This window comes from Urocampus carinirostris, chromosome 1 (assembly GCF_059441175.1).
Source record: "Urocampus carinirostris isolate Australia breed hairy pipefish chromosome 1, RoL_Ucar_1.0, whole genome shotgun sequence".
NCBI classification, from domain to species: Eukaryota; Metazoa; Chordata; class Actinopteri; order Syngnathiformes; family Syngnathidae; genus Urocampus; species Urocampus carinirostris.
The window spans coordinates 19335991-19354039 of NC_142349.1; the positions used below are offsets into that span (position 1 = coordinate 19335991).

Sequence of the window (18049 nt, forward strand, 5' to 3'; positions counted from 1 at the left end):
GGAGAACTTTTTAAATGTGCAAAGAAAGAAAGATTTTGATGAGGATACTTCTACGGTTTTCAACTGCATCCATAACAGGACTGAAAACCTTGTTTGTTTGTTTTTTTGGTCAAATTAAAAGAGGGGAAAATAAAACTCGCGCTCTGATGCAAGCTCCGAGACAAAAAAATTAAGGACTACCCTTAAAAAGCCTTCAAGACGGTTGCTCTGACTTTTTGAATCGGAATTTCCACAGGTGTGATCAGGAGTCAACGCTCAGAAACAATGGATGCTCACGGTGGACACTACCTAAACAAAGAAGCCGTATTGTCACCTCTGGGAGCAGCCCGAATGTGTCAGCTGCTTTTTGGCTCCACCGTCATTGCACTTGTGTCACACAGCGCAGGCTACACCGCCACCTATGGGTACTTCTGCATGTTTGTGTGGTGCTTCTGTTTTGCTGTCACGCTGGTGGTGTTCAGTCTGGACATCACACGACTCCATGTCTGCCTACCCATCTCTTGGGACAACTTAACAGTGGCATTTGCCATGTTCGCCACACTCATGTACATCACCGCGTCAGTAGTGTACCCCGTCTACTTCCTGGAAACAGAATGCCCTGATGAGGGCTGCGAAGAGCAAGGTTACCGCATTGCCGTGACGGTTGTCTCCAGCCTCTGTGTTTTCCCCTACGTAGCCGAAGTTTTCATAACTCGTGCCAAACCGGGTGCTGTGGTCGGATACATGGCGACTGTGTCCGGGCTACTCAAGGTGATCCAAGGATTTGTGGCCTGCATCATTTTTGGGGCACTGGACAACTACAGTGAGTATGACAAGTACATAGCCACTGAGTACTGTGTGGTGGTGTACAGCCTGTGCTTCTTCATCACCGTACTTGTGGTCATACTGACAATATCGGGCAGGACATCCTCCCTAGGCTTTCCTTTTGACCGGTTTGTTGTCATCTACACCTTCATGGCTGTGATTCTCTACCTCAGCACATCACTGGTATGGCCAATTTTCAGCTTTGACAAGAAGTATGGCATGACAACTCGCCCAGAGGTTTGCCTGCGCGGAGAATGCCCTTGGGACAGCAAGCTGGTGGTAACCGTGTTTACAAACGTCAACCTCGTTCTTTACTTTGCTGACCTCATCTACTCACAGAGGATTCGCTTCGTCAGTCATGCTGCTGTCTGATTCTCTTGGTGTGGTATTTGTTGGAATCATTATTTTAATTAATACTCAGATCAGGAGAGCTAAATGTGTGATGATACAAACCTTGAGAATTTCAGCCCTAAAGGGTTTTTAAAACTGCCATCTGTTGACTATGCCCAACAACAACAAACAAAAGGTACAGTTCTGTCATGTGTCTAAAATATTTTTTTTTCCTTTTCAGCTTTGAAAAGAGTCATGGTTCATCATAGTAGTTGTAAAGACCTATGCTATAATAAGATTCAGAAATCAACTTGTGCACAAACCGACACATTTTTGCAAGCTTCAAGCTATTGTTGAGTTCGTATTATGGATCACTTGGCACGCGGCTTGGCTTGACATTTAGCGGTAAACATCGCTACAGTGACCAGAGTGTGTTGCAGTCACTTGGCTTAGACTTGTACAGTCATATGATATTGGTGCGATGTTGCATGGACATCCAAATATTGCATATGATTACATAACAGATCTACTCTTATAATTGTAATCATTGTAGTCCTTGTCAATTTTTTTGCTTTTATTTATGTTTTGATTATTATTATATTCGAAAATGTACAAACATGTTCAAAGCCGACCTTGAACCAGGGTGAAAATATTGTTTGACATTAAAATGGTCCGTGGTCCAGAAAAGGTTGTGGACCTCAAACTCCACTTCATTTTTATTATTTTTATTATTTTCCCACATTACATTTTTTAAGGGTCTGTGTTTTCACTTTGTAAACGTTGGGCAAGATTGCATATTAAGTGGATGGTTACTCGATGCAAAACCTGTGTGTGCGTGTATGTATATATATATATATATATATATATATATATATATATATATATATATATATATATATATATATATATATATATATATATATATATATATATATATATACATATATATATAGTTAAAAGCAAATTAAATTATTTATAGTTTGCAGCTTTGCACTGTTTCCAGCCTTTTATCAAAAGTTTATAATCATATATTTTAGCATGAATGTTGCATTACTTGTATATATCTATGTGAGATCTAAAACAGCATTACTTTTAGTACTAATGTAACAGTTTTTGTAGGTTAAACACAAAGACATTCCCAAACAGTACTTATTTTGTCTCCTTTTTTAAAACATTGCAGGTATATTTAAAATAATGTAAATAAATTGTACACGTTAAATTGGAATTTTAAGTAGGCTGTTCTCAGTATGAAAACATTATCTTTTTCAGGGTCCACCTTAAATGTTGTTTCAACTGCTGTCTTAGAAAATGCATGTCATTTGACAAGATCACATGACAATAACGTAGGCTAGTCTTTGAAGATGAAAGATAAAACATGAGAACATGTTTGGGATCATTGTGTTGAAAATGTTGGAATCAATTACTTTTTGGTACGATTGAATTTCCTCAAAATGCATCAGTAAGCCACTTTGGCATGTTTGATTATCAAAAATGACAAACTACTTCACATAGGACGAACAGTGCCAAATCCGGATTTGTCTAAATTACATTTACCAGGCATTTACATTATTTAGAATTAGAAGAAATATAATAAGAGTGTTCTTTATTGTCATTGAGATCAACATTGTGAAACATTGTTTGCAACAAAATTAGACTTGGCACTCCAGGGTAAAAGATGTAATATAGAGACGGTGAAAGGAAAAGAGAGAAAAGACCACCAAGGTGAATAGACAAAAAATAATAGAAAAACTGTCCTAAGTTATAATAACCATAATAATGCAATAGAAAAATGTATATTGTGACATTAGTACAATGAAAATAAGCGCAATAAAATTTAGCAGCAGCAATTTTTTGGGTTGGATCCTTTAACCAGTAGGGTCGTAGGGGCACCATTTCCTGTGGTGTGTCTTCGGAAAGTCTGGTGGCACCCATCCCTCTCCAGGCCATAGATGTATTTATTTATTTATTTATTTATTTTCTCCACAGTTTTGTACAATATTATATTTTTTTTCACAGTTTTCAATGGCAACAAAAAAGAGGAATAAACCCAAAATTTTAGCTAGGTTGTCTTTGCATAAAATAGCAAATCTAGCTATAAACATTTGTATGTATAAAATCCGAGCAACAGATTAGATAATGTTTGAGTAGTTTACGCTTTCTTTGTTTACATTTTAATTATTTTAACAAACTTAGCTTTGAGAGATAATAGCAGACATTCAATCTTATTTAAGAACTAGTTATTGTCGACCATTTTCGACTCAAACAACATATTAAGTGCGGCGCAAAGTTGAACCATAACTCTTAAAAGCCAAATAATCAATATTTTAACTCATTCAGTGCTATAACTTGTAAATATGTTTTATTAAAAATCGTCCCAGTGTGCCAAAATGTAAAAATACTTTCGTTTCTCTTTTTAAACTATTCTAATGGATTTGGCACTGCTGATCAGTAGAAGACAAGCCTCTGTGAATGATTTCAGTACGATTAATCACCATTAGATGTCAGGAATGGCTTTGGTAAGATCTTTATCCTCACACCAAGGAAGCCCAACTTCCTAGTGTTGCTTCCTTTTTCTGTCAATTTAGTAGGTAGGCGGCCCCATATTGCGTAATAGGTGTAGTGAAGCAGCGTGGTGACAGTCACATGGCATGGACAAATGAGAAACAGCTTTTTCCTTATAAAAAAAAAGAAGTTCCATCGTCCTCGTCTGGTCAAAGAGAGATCACATTTTATGCACGTCCGCAGGTATACAATCGTCCAAGGGAACACAATCACCATGGTGAACGAAATCGTCTGATCACTTCACTGGAAAAATTGGGCGTTCTTGCATAATTCATGCATCGTTTATGCATAGTTCATGCATCCGTTCAGTGTTCTTGCAGTAACGTGCTATTTTGGGAGCAAAATGCCCCTTGTGTTTATTGTAAGCATTGTTTAGATTTTGGAGGTAACACAAATGCAAAAAAATAAGAACTGACGTGAAATGATTTTTTGAAATGCATTCTGTCAGAAAAAAGACGTTTATCTCTGAAGTTATTTTGAAAACTAGTATTTTCAATAAACTAAGCAATGTTCAACTTGTGTCTACTGAACAATGGTAAAAGCGAGTAACATACTTTTTTTCTCATTGACAAATGAGGTTGAAGCTTTGATATGTCCTATGCCTATATAGCAGGGGTATCCAAACTTTTCAGAAAGCGGGACAGATTTTACAAGCTGAAAATGTGTGAATTTTCTCAACTATTTCTGTGACGCAGCCTTCAATAAATTCAGCCTCAGTGAAAGGATTGCAGTGCCTGGCGATCAGTGTCGCGACCTCATAGGTCACCTTTGTAGCATTTTCATTTAACTCGCAGTGTTCTCTTTTCCGGTTTCTCCCCACCGAAAGGGGTGCCAAGGAAGCAAAATCAGCAGTCAGTCATTGAGACAGCCAGGTAGGTTATGAACACACAATACAATAAACATGATTTGATTTACTTTAATTTCAAATATCAAACAAACAATAAAGTGATTGAATTATATATATTTTTTAAAGCAACATTTACGATCCTAACTCCCCACAAACATTAGAACAGAACAACTGCAAAACCCATAAATCACTGCACTGCAGAAGTGCGGTCATTTGATAACCGGAAAACTCAACAAAAACATTGATCACAAAGACAGAGATATTAAACGGTTTGAAGTAACAAAAACCAACGCGTGCTCACAGAAATAATCACAACCGTCAAACTGGAGCAAAATGAGGACTTACTGGTGGTGTTTCGCTCCGCTTGATGCATGCTAAGGTTTCAAGTTCTATTGACTCAAGCTTCAATGGACATTAATGTGTGCGCTACCGTTTTAAATTCTGGAAGCTGTTATTTCAGTGAAAAAAAATCCTCCAATTTCCATTTTTCCTGGAAGTGGCTGCCCTCACAGTCAATTTCCTTTTTTCTTTTTACAGCTGCCATGTTGGAAATGGGGACAGTGGCAAAAGGGGTACTGCCACCGTCCGATGAAATGGGGATTATTTTGGGGTGTTAAAATCCATTTTATACAGCAAGCAACATTACTGGTGGGCCTCTATAATGAGTTTGATGACAGAGGCTGCATGCCAGTAAAAATGTGGTCACGCGCCATATCTGTCCCACGGGCCCGACTTTGAACAAGGCTCCTGGAAATCAACAGAACAAAATTTTCTGTAGGCCATCAAAAATGTTTTGAAATAGATGGCACCGGCTCATCCCGTTTGTGAGAAACGTCTGGCATTAAATATTTTTTATGAATGATTTATAATTATTTCAATCTCCATATATCCAACAGCAACACGTGCTGTGAACTTTAACGATAGAATATAAAAGGGACCTTATTGAAGACGAGTTTTTCAGCCTTGCTATTAAACATTCATCATTTAGTATTATTGCATGGATTTACATATTTATAAGTTCTCATCTAAGAGTTGTCATTTAAGCATTTCACCACTAGATAGCAGCATGACGCCGTTTGGCTGACACACGTTGTTATGTCACGTTGCAGCATGAACTGATGCAACAGGGTTCGCCTTTAAATATAGCCCGCCTTCAAATCCTCAGTGATTGGACGTTACCTTATCATCTTGACAAAACCTGCGCAGTTATTGGCTGTCAGATCCTTCTGTCAAATATTTCGCCCTCAGGTATAATTCATAACAGAGCGACAGCAACTCGTAAAAACGAATCTTACTTGCAGTATCTCGTAATATTGTCTGTAAGTTTCTCTTTTCTTATTGACATGCATTTTTCATAACACTGCTGGTGTTATGTTTAAAAAGTTTCTATCCGCTTATATCAAAACTTCAATACAGTACTGTATTTGTTGTATTAACGCTGCAACTTTCAGCGGCTTTCCATACATTTTCAAGCACGTTGTTCACCTTTTTAAAGATCAAAACTGTATGCAAAGTTAATTTATGTTCAGAGTTTACTTTTGAAAACGATGTAACATCTTTCGGTGTTGGAAACAAGTGTGATCTAGCCCAACTGCGCGTGCATAGTTAGGAAGAAAGGTACATGTCTGTTTATTCCACCCAATTGACCAAAAAGATCGTGTATCGTATATAGTAACATCTCGAATAAGCACAAACTATGTGCATAATCAAGATAGTGACTTTATATCCGTGATCTAAGTCAACAGCAACAACAACAACACGAATTTTGGATGGACGCTACACATAGATTATGTGTGCCACTTCGTGTCTTTTTGCCTTGTAAATAACGCTGGTCCATATTGGGTAAGTTACGAATAAAATACCTTTTCACGCAAGAAAATTAAAATGACTAAAAGGTGGCTCAGATGACCAGTTCATATGAACACTAGCTTAACTCACACATACCATTTTCATTTGTATAGCCCTTAATCACAAAGATTCTCAAATGGCTGCACAGACCACAGATTATTGCAAGCCACAGACAATATACACCATCCCCTGATCTAGAACCTACATGAGAGCAAGGAAAAACTCAAAAACCTCAACATGAGGAAAATGGAGAAATCCTGAGAGGGGACCGCACATGAGGTAATCCCCCTTCTAGGATGACCAGGCTGCAATGGATGTTGTAATAATATTGTCAACATAAAATATAGGTTATTTAAATGCTATAGAATAGAAGTGTGTTTTAAGCTTAGATTTAAAAATTTCCACTGAGGTTCCAGATCGAATCTCAGGGGGAAGAGCATTCCACAGCACCGGGACCCGAATGGAAAACGCTCTCGAACCTGTGGATCTCTTCTTGGCTCTTGGGATCACTAGTAGACCAGCATTTTCAAAGCGAAGGCCCCGGACCGGAACATAATGGGAAATTTAATCTGAAAGATATGAGGAAGCAAGTCCATGCATGATTTCGTATACTACCAACAGATAAGTTATACTTCAGAAGAATTAACTATCCTTGGGTTCCTGTCACCTTCAATAAAAATAGTGTTGGTATTGGTGGGACAATAACATTATTATTATTGTTAAGTGATATTATAAAATGTCTACTAGCTTGCATCAGTAATAGCAAATTTACAGTATATGGCTGGCATCGGTAGCTAACACTTTCCCCAGCACCTGTCCAAAGGCATTTTGTATTCAAGTAAATACAAACCAGAATCAGACCAGATATGAAATGGTCACCGCAAAATGTAGAAGTGAAAAATGATTTTGTTGCGTAAGTCAGTTACTTGAATGGCTTGCAACCAGTTTCCTACCGTGTTTTTGAAAAGGCTTGTTTCCTCTTGGAATTTAAAAAAAGCTGTTCCTTCAAATTATAACAATTATCTGCAATTCCTGTGCTGATATGGTGATGACATAGGCTGGAAAGGGTTTTATACATTTGCTGCATATTACGATTTGCCCTTAGGTACAGCTCTTTAAAAATTGATGAAGTTTGGTGTGATATACTTATGATTTTTCAATAGCTATCAGTTGATACGCCTATACCGTTCACAATTGTCAACAGAAGTTTAACTGCTTTTGTTCTCTACAATCTTTTGTAATGTTAAATTGTCCTAGTAATTTAAAATCATGTCCATTGGTAGATAGATTAGAATGAGTGTGGGCTTCATAGGGGCGGGCCAGGTGGCTCATGCACTGGTGCGAGGATTCACAGCCGCAGGTATGTTTATCTTAACTTTTATTTCTTATCTTTGGTTGCATAGTCAACAGAATTGATCCGTGGATATGTGCAGGTGTAATTGCCGCCCACAGAATTACAGCCAGCTCTCCAGAAACAGATCTTCCCACTGTCCAGGGACTACGGGTGGGTAAACGTTTCTATCAGTTTTGCTTTCATAATGTACCTTGTAAGTCAGTGACAACATATGTGCAGAAATTAGGTGTACATTTTACAACAAGCAACAAAGAGACAGTGAGCAAGAGTGACGTCCTCTTCTTGGCAGTGAAGCCCCACATCATTCCTTTTGTGCTGGATGAGATTGGATCAAGCATCGAAGATCGCCACCTTATCGTTTCCTGTGCTGCCGGCGTCACCATAAGTTCCATTGAAAAGGCAAGTCTTTGTGCTGCTACAGCGGAGATACTGATTCAGTTTTTGGATCCTATGTTGTTTAAAAGTTCACATTTGAATTTTTAAGTTGAATTTGGGTGCAATGCAGTAATTTGGATGGTCGGCAAACAAACATAATGCAGAATCATAATGTTTTTTACAGAAGCTGCTGCAGTATCGGGCTGCTCCCAAAGTAATGCGTTGCATGACCAACACACCAGTGGTTGTGCGTGAAGGGGCTACCGTGTACGCCACGGGTACCCATGCAGAAGTGGAGGATGGAAAGCTACTGGAGCAGCTGATGGCCAGCGTGGGTTACTGCACTGAGGTAGAGGAGGACCTCATTGATGCTGTGACAGGCCTCAGTGGAAGTGGACCTGCTTATGTGAGTCACTCAACTCGCGCTGCACGCTTTTGAATGGGCAGAATCTTGTGTCTGGGTAATGTTAGTCTTTGAATGCAGAGAAACTGGCATAAATTTAATGCATTTGATATGATTTTGGAGGATTTGTATCTTTGTTATTTTTATTTCATGTTGACTTTATTTTATTCAAATAGCTATAGTTTTGTTAGGGTTAATTATTTTTAATCAATAAACATGGTATTAAACATGTTGTTCATTACATGAGATGAAGTGTTGCATAAGAAATTCCGGTGGACGTAAGGATTGGGCCTAAACAAATCCAGCGGCTCGCGGGTTTTACAGCCCTACCCAGCCCAAGCCCGATCAATTAACTTGATTTTAAGAACTGTGCCCGAAGCAAACTCTAATTGTCATAATTTATTTGTGAGGACTCGGGAGGAGGAAGGGTGATTTTGGCCAACTCTGCGCCGACAGGCACACTTGGTGGCGTGCTATTGAGTCCAGGCTGCGGATCTCCCACATAGAAAGATAACCGGTGGATAAATTTATTCTAAAAAGTCAGCGAGAGTGAAGCCCAGCCCGAACCCATATGTAATAGTCGACATTTTAGGCCCGAGCCAAATATCAAGTCATGCTCAGGCTTAATATCTTAGCTCTACCTTTGTGGCAAGTGGGTCTCCCTACAAACCCAGCCGGGTGATCGTGAGAAAAAGTTTCCATGGGATCTTCCTTGAGATTACCTCAGATCTTGTCTGTTTATTTGTTTAGAATCTGTAAATCTGCATCACATTAAGTCATTATCACTTACAGTCCTCTTTTAAACAGGTGTGGAATGGCCATGAGTAGAAATCAAGTGGTAGCAAATTTGGTAAATGGTCTGCATTTATGTAGGGATTTACCAGTCACTGAGGAGCTGAAACCTCCAAAGCACTTTACAATACATATCACACTTTACCCATTCACACACACAACCATACATGATAGCCACTGTACACTGAGGCTGCAAAGACAATTTTGATTGGCATTTTATGTTAACGATAAAAGACGATCCTGAATATTGGAAGCATGAAGGTTCAGCGTCTTGCCCAAGGATAACTTCACATTTAACTCGTAGGAGCCAGGAATTGGACCTGTGACCTCTTTGGTCCAAAGATGACCGCTCTACCTCCTGAGCTTCTGCCGCCCAAATACTTTAATACGACCTGGTTTTACCAAAAGTTTAATGTTGCTCTTATAGGCTTTCACCGCTGTTGAAGCCCTCGCTGACGGTGGCGTGAAGATGGGCCTGCCCAGGAGACTTGCTGTACGCTTAGGAGCTCATGCCCTGCTGGTATGAACACTGAACCTTTCAACAAATGAAAATAAGTGAAAAAATGTACTGTATAACCCTTTCTAGGCACTTTGCAACAAACATTTTGTATTTGAAATCAAATCAAATTTAAATCATGCCAAGATCAAGCAAAAAATGTTATACTGACTTTTAACACTAGGCATCATTTTCTACGGAACAAAAGCTTTTCAAATCAATCAATAAAAATTGTATTGTATTGTATGGCACTTTTCAGGGAACAAATTTCAAGTCAAAGTAAGTACTTCAAGAAAAAAAAATACACAGAGCTTAAGCTTCTTTAATATGTGTACCTTGATGACAAGCCTCACTTTGCCATATTTGCCTTAATGATAGGTAGGGTTAATATAGAAAGCTCCTTTTCCAGACACTGTCCAAGAATAATGTCCTAAAGTTTCAATTCTCATCTTTATTGCATAGATAAATACCGCATTTTCTGGAATACAGGCGGTATCGGATTTTAAGGTGCACTGCGAGAAAAAAAAGTCTTTTGTCACATGTTTTTAGACATAAGACACACCGTACTATAAATTGCAGGAAATTGAGACTAAGAGCTTCTGTGTGTACAGGTTCATATTAATGCAATGCATTCATATGTGCCGCTGACAAAAATCGCAAAACATATGAATTGGGAATCAAACCCAAGTCGGTCGGTGAGAGCACCGTCATATTACTACTATACCACCAGTGGTATGGATGAGGTACAAAATTGCATTAGAGTTTATTTCCATTATCATAATATGTTTACTCAGTGCCACAAAACTGATTTGCATGGTGCCTTCTGACAGGTTTAACAGTCTCCTCTTCACCTGTGTGTCAATAGCCACTCATTTTAATATGTATGCATATTTAAAAGAGCTTTTATAATAATATTTTGTTCAAGACTTACTGTTTTCTCCATTCTCTAACATTCATTGGTGAAAAAGTGGAGAGACTGTTTAATATATCAGAATGCACTATGCAAATCAGTGTGCCTGGCGCCGAGTAAAAATAATGCGATCACGAGATAAGATCTCATGCCTAGGTGTATGTTATTTGTGCCACTGGTAGTCTAGTGGTAAAGTGTCAGCACTCTTACTGCCTGTTTTCGGGTTTGATTCATGTTGCATAGAATGTTTAGCACTTTAGGTCAACAATGTTTCAAGATTATATCACTCATTGCACAATCATTATTCTATTATGCTATTACCATAAAGCCTTGTATGGTAACGCATACTTTTAGTTACTGTATGCTTTTCCTATTTTATTGGTCGTATTCTGCATCATACAAAGCGCACCGGGTTAAGTCAAGTCATGTTTATTCGTCTAGCCTTATCTGAAACCACAGTTCTTAGGTCATGAGATCGGACCTTCCTGTGTGAAGTTTGCATGTTCTCCCCGTGCTTGCGTGGGTTTCCTCCCACATTCCAAAAACATGCATGTCAGGTTTATTGGCCAGTCCAAATTCTCCCTCAGTGTGAATGAGCAAGTGAGTTGTCTGTCTCTGTGTGCCCTGCAACTGACTGGCAACCAGTACAGGGTGTCCCCTGCCCACTGCCCAAATAGCTGGGATGGGTTCCAGCATCCCCGCAACCCTACTGAGGATAAGCGGTGCAGATAATGGGTGGATGGATGTTCCATTCATTACAAAACCAGTTGCGATTGCTAACATAGCCTCCAGATATAAGGCAGATGCAACCATTTAAGGTCATCCGGTCATCCATGGCCTCTAAAACCTGTATCTCTATTAAAATCAAATGAGATGAATTAATGTAAGCAACTTTAAGTTTTTTAACAGTGGCAACAAACATACTCAAGGAAGGTAACTGTATTCTAGTTCCCTTATATGCTAGTGTAATGCAGGAAGAAAAAAAGAACAAAAAACAAAAAAGAAAAAATACAGAAACACTGAAAGGGGGGAAAACAAAAAAATAAAATGGGAAAAATCAAGAAAAAGGAAAAGAAAAACAAATAAATGAAATGAAAAAATACAAGAAACACAAAATCATCTATAAAAATACAACAACAAAAAAACATTTAGAATGTATATGAAAGTAAACCAATCAATCAATAATAAATGAATATAAGAAGCACTTTCAAATTTAGGGGCATATTGGGGTTTACAGGTGAGTCTATAGTCCGTAAAATACGGGCCGATCTTATTGTTACTATTCTTTGTCTTTGAAAGGGCGCCGCTCGGATGCTACTTGACTCGGAGCAGCATCCTGGGCAGCTCAAAGACAATGTTTGTTCACCAGGAGGCGCCACCATCCACGCCCTCCATGTCATGGAGAGCGGCGGCTTCCGCAGCCTCCTCATCAACGCTGTCGAGGCCTCCTGCGTTCGGACTAGGTAATAAAATAAAAGGCTGTAATGTAAAATTCTAGGACAATGGCACAAAACACCTGAAGTCATTTGAAACAGCATCAGCAATTGGTGGCTTTTAGCAATGCATAAGGAGAATGAACACCAAGTGAAGATGCGCATTCAATTTCTTTGGAATTTTAGTGTCTTGGTTTCAAGTGAGGGGGACTGAAGCAAGTGATTCAAATATGAATCGAAGCAGCGTCCAAGAAAGGCGAAGTTTACAAATTTCTTTCAGTACCTGGATGACAGTGAAGTCTAAACGTTCCTGCTGTCCTTGTATTGCTATACAGCGGTCCCTCTACATATGAGATTGATTCATTCCTGGATCGAGCTTGTATCTAGAATTTCTTGAATCCCAGACAAATTTCTCCCATAAGAAATTAAATAAAACCAAAGAATCGGTTCACAGCCTCTTAAAATCCTCTCAAGTTAACCCTAAATAGTTATAAAGCACATCTTCCTGATCACTAAGAACACATTTAAAAACAATTGTAAAAAAAAATACAGTAACAGGATAAATAAGATGATATTAACGAAATAGAATGTTGGTTTATTTATTCTAAACACTTACTCGGGAGAAAATATGCGGTTGCTAGCGGAGGTGTATGTGTTGTGTTGGAGGAGTTGGACAGCATACAGTACGTGATGCGTCATCACGTACTGTATGCTTAAAATTAAGGTAACTTCAACTTAAAATGAACTTAAACATTTTTAGCTGCAATAGATTCAAATGTTTTCAATTTCATTTGTTTCTTTTTACAGTTTAGTTTTTCATTTTGTTTTTTCTTTTTTGCTCTTTTAGCTAGACTTGCAACACTTTCAAATGCATGATTTGATGCTGGTGGTGAGCGGTCTGGAGCACTCAGCCCTCTAGTGGTAGCGTCTGGAAATTCTCGTAACTTGCATTTTCCGGTTTATGTCGGGCAGGATTTTTTTCCCCCGAAAACATCTCAAATTTCTCGTAATTAGAGTAGCTCATATGTAGAGGGGCCACTGTATATCCCCTTTCTGCGGGTCATCTGCTGTTTTCGGCAAAAAGCTATGTGTGAATTGTTTCAGATACCGTTGTGGATTATTCAAATACTTCGTGATGGCTAGTCATGTGAATCCTTTACTCAAAACATTGACTCACTTGCTTTTCTTCCCTAAAGAGAACTGCAGTCTTTGGCAGACCAAGAGAGAATTTCCCCGGCTGCCATTAAGAAGACTACCCTTGACAAAGTGATGCAGCAGCCAGGAGTGACCGTGGAGGCCGTGGGCGTGCGATCACGTGGGATTAGCATTTTTAACAACAGCAACAATCCAAGAACAAAGAAGAATTAAATCATGAGTCAGAAAAGGCACCGTTTTCATGACTTCGAGTTTATTTTGAAAATATCAAAATACACTATTTACATTAAAATCTAACTAGGAACTTTGCATGACTGTATGTATTGGATACATATAGACACTGTTTTATAATATGCTGCAGGCTAAAGTCTTCACATGGTCATCGGGTGTTTCAACTGCACACAACAGTGGAAAAGCTGAGAACGAAACCATATGAGGTTTCTGCACAAATCAAATATACTGTAGACGTTTTTATTTTGTAACCTGTGGAGTGCAAAACGCATGGTACACCTGGGACTGACAGTTAGCTAGCCAATTACTGGACAACTGGTGTTGAGAGGATCTTGAAAAAGAAACACATAAGTGAAGAGATAACATGAATTGTAAAGCCACAGCTAAGAATGGATCCAAGAATTTAACACAGTACTATGATCATAGTTTGTTCTGCACTCTTGAATCTGTTTTGTTTGAAAGTTCTTCCTCATATTTTATGTGGTTTTACTTTTGTGTTACAAAGGCAATCAAAATGGTGGAGTATCTGGAATGTGAATATCTGGCACAGTACTTCACCTTATTGCAATTTAACAATTCATATTAGTTTTTATTAGAAATTCAATAATAATAAACAATGTTTCCCTTCATGCTTTGGATTTATATTAATTATTAAAAAAAAACTGGAAATACCTTGATTATATATTTTCCTGATTAGAACAACCTTAGTTATTTTATAATGATTTTTATACAGTAACACATTTATACATTCGACAATATAATGACATGTATTTTATTTGAACATGTATAACATTTCGGGCGGCTGGGTGGTGGGCGCTTAGCCCTATGGTGCGGAGTTCCAGCAGCCGCAGACTGCCATTACAGAGTTTGCATGTTCTCCCTGTGCCTGCCTGGGTTTCCTCCGGCCACTCTGGTTACCTCCCACATTCCAAAAACAGGCATGTCAGTTTAATTGGCCGGTCCAAATTGTCCCTAGGTGTGAATGATTTAGTGAGTTGTCTGTCTCGGTGTGCCCTGCGACTGGCGGGCAACCAGTTCAGGGTGCAACCCCTGCCACCATAGTGAGGATAATTGGTGCAGAAAATGGATGGATGTATAACATTTTGAAAAATGCAAGTTCACAGTGAGATGGTAAAGTAAATTCATTATGGCTGGGTGCTCATGCCTAGCTAAAAGGACAGACACCCCCTCAAATTCAAAAGGTTAAATTAAACAAGTTCGAACCGCTTTCCAATGTAGCCACTGTAAATTGATCAGAAGACCCAATAGGGAACTTCAGTGTTCTACAACGACTGTTTGGCGTGTCTTGAGAAGACACCTTAAAAGCTACATTTAGTCCAACAGTTGAAGGACACTTATAAACCAGCTTGTGGCGTTTTCATTGCCATGCAACAGAAGATGGAAGATGACTGATTTGACAACCGGCTTGTTTTTTTAGAAAAATAACACTTACATATGTGTTACTGAGAACTCACATGAATTTCTTAAGGATCAGCGAAATTTCTCAAAGGTGACCATATTCTGTGCTATGTTGAAGAAAGCTGTCTACGGACCATTCTTTGAAAGAACAATGGTAGTCATACCTCGACATGCTGAAAAATGGATAATGGATGAATTGAATGAAAAAGAGTGGTGACTTCTTTTTACAACAGGATGGGGCGCCACCACACTTGAGCCTCTGGGTTAGACAGTTTTTGAACACAACATTGCCAGACAAATGGACGGTCTGGTAAGAATGATCACAATCAATTTCCAGATCTCACATCAAGAGATTTCTTTTGGTGTAGATTTGTCAAAAGATTATTTTTTGGGCCGGGTTCCCCCTTATTCCAAGACATGTGGATGATCTGAAGGCACGGATAACAAAAGCTGTTGACAATGCAATGCTGAGACAGGTTTGGCAAGAATTTGACAATCGGCTTGATGGGCGTCATGTCAAAGGTGCTCACATTCAACATCTTTGAACATTCCATGCAAAAACTGTCAAGACCAGAACGAAACCAGGACCCAAATGCGTAGCGTTAACCACAAGTCTATTGAATAGAACGAGGAAAGGCAGCACCCGCGATCCGGTGCTTGCTGGACGTGGGAAGCAAGTCGCTCTCGTAATCCGATATTGATCTGACTATGTAAATGGATCCTCTGTAGCCGGAGATGGCGGTGTCAGGGACAGAAAAACAGGTTAATAGCGGGACAGGAAAGCAAAAACGTGGTAGGGATCAAAAACCGGTCGTAAGCCGGTATGGGAGAGCAGACATGGTCTGGGTCGAAAACAGGTCATAGTCGGAGACAAATGGGGCGATCAGGAAAGGACAGGTGCAAAAACAGGACAGGCGGGAGTCAGGGTCAAAATGCTTGCCTTGTAACAACAGAGTTTCGCTGTCGGACTGACAACAGGTGTGTGAAAGGACTGGGCTTTAAAAGGGACAGGGAACCAATCAAATAGCCTGGATGAAAAAAAAAAGTAAAGTACGGAACATTTGCACCTTGTATACCTTTAAGAAGTCACTTTTGAGCAAGTTGAAAATATTGACTTTTGACGAAACTACACCTTATTTCAGCGATGGCCAATCCGGTCCTCAATAGCCGCATGTCCTGCATGTATTAAGAATTTCTCTGCTCCAATATAGGGGATTCTAATCACCTGGATTATTACCAAACTCTACACTGCTTGCTAACATGCTGAGAATTTGGAGTTGGAGAAACTTCCAAAACATGCAGGACATGCACCGGGTTGGTGACCTCTGCCTTATCTTCTGAACATTCGTCTCCCGCCTGGTCTTATCCGTTGAGAATTTACCAGTTGATTTCAACGTAATAAGCTTCATGGTTGAGGACATAACAGTTTTTAATACATGTGATATTCCTCCTGTGAATCGCTGGTTAATCACAATAAAAGCAGCTCGTTTACGTTTCAATAAATTGGTAAGAAAATGTGGCGTCATTACACCAAAGAAAATGTTTTAATATTGCGAGAAAATTATGTCCAAATGTGCAAATGCTCGGTGTTTTACCGTTTCAAACTAAGTAAAAAAATGGATACGAAATCGTTTTAATAACTTTTAGGCAAAGGGGGAGTGCATTTTTCACAAAACCGGTGTTCAGCCAAAACGTCCTACCTGATCCGTCAGCGAATTTTGTATTCTTTCTTATCAAGTAAAACTAGCAACACTGAAACTCAGAATAATTGCAAACACAACTTTTACTCATGACATATAACGAGGGTTAACATGCATACATACAGTGCATGTTTTAAAAAAAAAAAAAACTATCACAGAAAAACACGTCGGGCTTAAAAATTACACCCAAAAACCGTATTTAGAAGCAGTGCAGGAGTCAAATAAGCCTAAAACAAAACGAAAACTAAAAGTATTAAGTAGGAATTAAGCCTGGTGTTGCATGCGTTCTAGACATTGGTAGGACATTTTCACAAGGTAGAACGTTTCGGCAGAACACCAGCTACAGCACCCTAACAACAAGGAGCGTGTCTTCCCCTACTTAACTTCACCACTCACACCATTCGGTGGTACAAACCGGATATTTTAAATGTGTTGTCCCTACTTTTCAACCAGAAACACCAAACTATTTACATCTCAAAGCAAAACTTGTTTTGCCTAGTAAGTGCTGAGTGAGCGTTAAGTGTGCGCCCGCGTGCACGCTTTCTTTTATTGACAGCGCAAACCCTCCACATTACCCATCTACTACCACAGTGTCAGTCAACAATATTTTACAACGACTGTTGACTTTCAAAGTAAAACAAAAAGCTTGTCTCGGGCACAAACCCTGCGTAGACGCTTCGCCTTGAGTAATTGTATATTTTGAAAGCGGAAGCATATTTTGCTGCGCACCATAAAAGTGACGCGACACAAGCTTGGTCTTTTGTGGAAAAATGTCAGTTTTTTTCTCTCGCATATCGGCACGTTGGCGACGGGAGAGACGCGCGTTAGAAAGCGCTGGTTAGCTCCCCAATGTTAACCAGGAGGTCGGGGAGACTCCTTCCCTTTGTGTTCCGCTTGTTTATCTGTAGGCGGGGGAGTTGTTTGACACTTTGACGCGAGGAGGGGGTCGTGGAATGTCCAAAGTGTTCAGCTAGCGTCAACTCATGCAAACCTGCGGCTGCTTTATCATCTCATCTTCAAAGGAGGAGCCGATCCAAAACGGAACTATCACGAAGCTCAAAGAGGTTGGTTGTCTTCATCCTTTCCACCCAACGCCGTGTTCTATTCAAACCGGGATTTATCCTTTTTGTGATGTCATTTCATCCTCAACATACATAAATAACAACAACGGGGAAAACCCTCAACATCTGTGCCGAATCTGCCGCCGCATATCGCCAAATTGCAAGACGTCGCCGCGGACCAGAAAGCAGGCGCCTTTTGTTTTGTATTTGGTTATTTTCGCAATATGCTGAATCATCACAAAGGACCGCTTAGAGTCATGTTGAAAGGGCTCTTTCGGATGAGGTGGGTCGAGACAAGCATCAAGTGATGAGCACACTCCCAAGCATCC

At 39.4% G+C, this 18049-nt stretch overlaps 3 protein-coding genes across 6 annotated transcripts in view; all 3 read left to right on the forward strand.

Annotated features, from left to right (window-relative positions):
• Positions 1-264: 264 nt before the first annotated feature.
• On the forward strand, positions 265-1176 carry myadml2 (myeloid associated differentiation marker like 2). The gene has a single exon (XM_088353891.1). It carries the CDS (start codon positions 265-267, stop codon positions 1174-1176), a length of 912 nt encoding a protein of 303 aa, XP_088210017.1.
• A 4559-nt stretch (positions 1177-5735) lies between these two features.
• On the forward strand, positions 5736-14169 carry pycr1a (pyrroline-5-carboxylate reductase 1a). Of its 3 annotated transcripts, none has more exons than XM_088353903.1 (8): positions 5736-5791; positions 7675-7751; positions 7825-7895; positions 7965-8144; positions 8305-8526; positions 9743-9835; positions 12021-12184; positions 13351-14169. In XM_088353903.1, exons 2-8 carry the CDS (start codon positions 7685-7687, stop codon positions 13520-13522), a joined length of 969 nt encoding a protein of 322 aa, XP_088210029.1. In that variant the 5' UTR covers positions 5736-5791; positions 7675-7684; the 3' UTR covers positions 13523-14169. The 3 variants fall into 3 exon arrangements, with proteins under 3 accessions (XP_088210029.1, XP_088210037.1, XP_088210045.1); XM_088353911.1 differs by having other exon boundaries at positions 5770-5862; XM_088353919.1 differs by having other exon boundaries at positions 5779-5862; positions 7679-7751.
• Positions 14170-17402: 3233 nt separating this feature from the next.
• Positions 17403-18049, forward strand: part of LOC148373833 (transcription factor MafG) — a 30945-nt gene continuing 30298 nt past the window's right edge. For both annotated transcript variants that reach the window (XM_088329600.1, XM_088329601.1), the window contains exon 1: positions 17403-17723. The gene's annotated coding sequence lies outside the window, so the exon portion shown is untranslated. The remainder of the gene's footprint in view (positions 17724-18049) is intronic.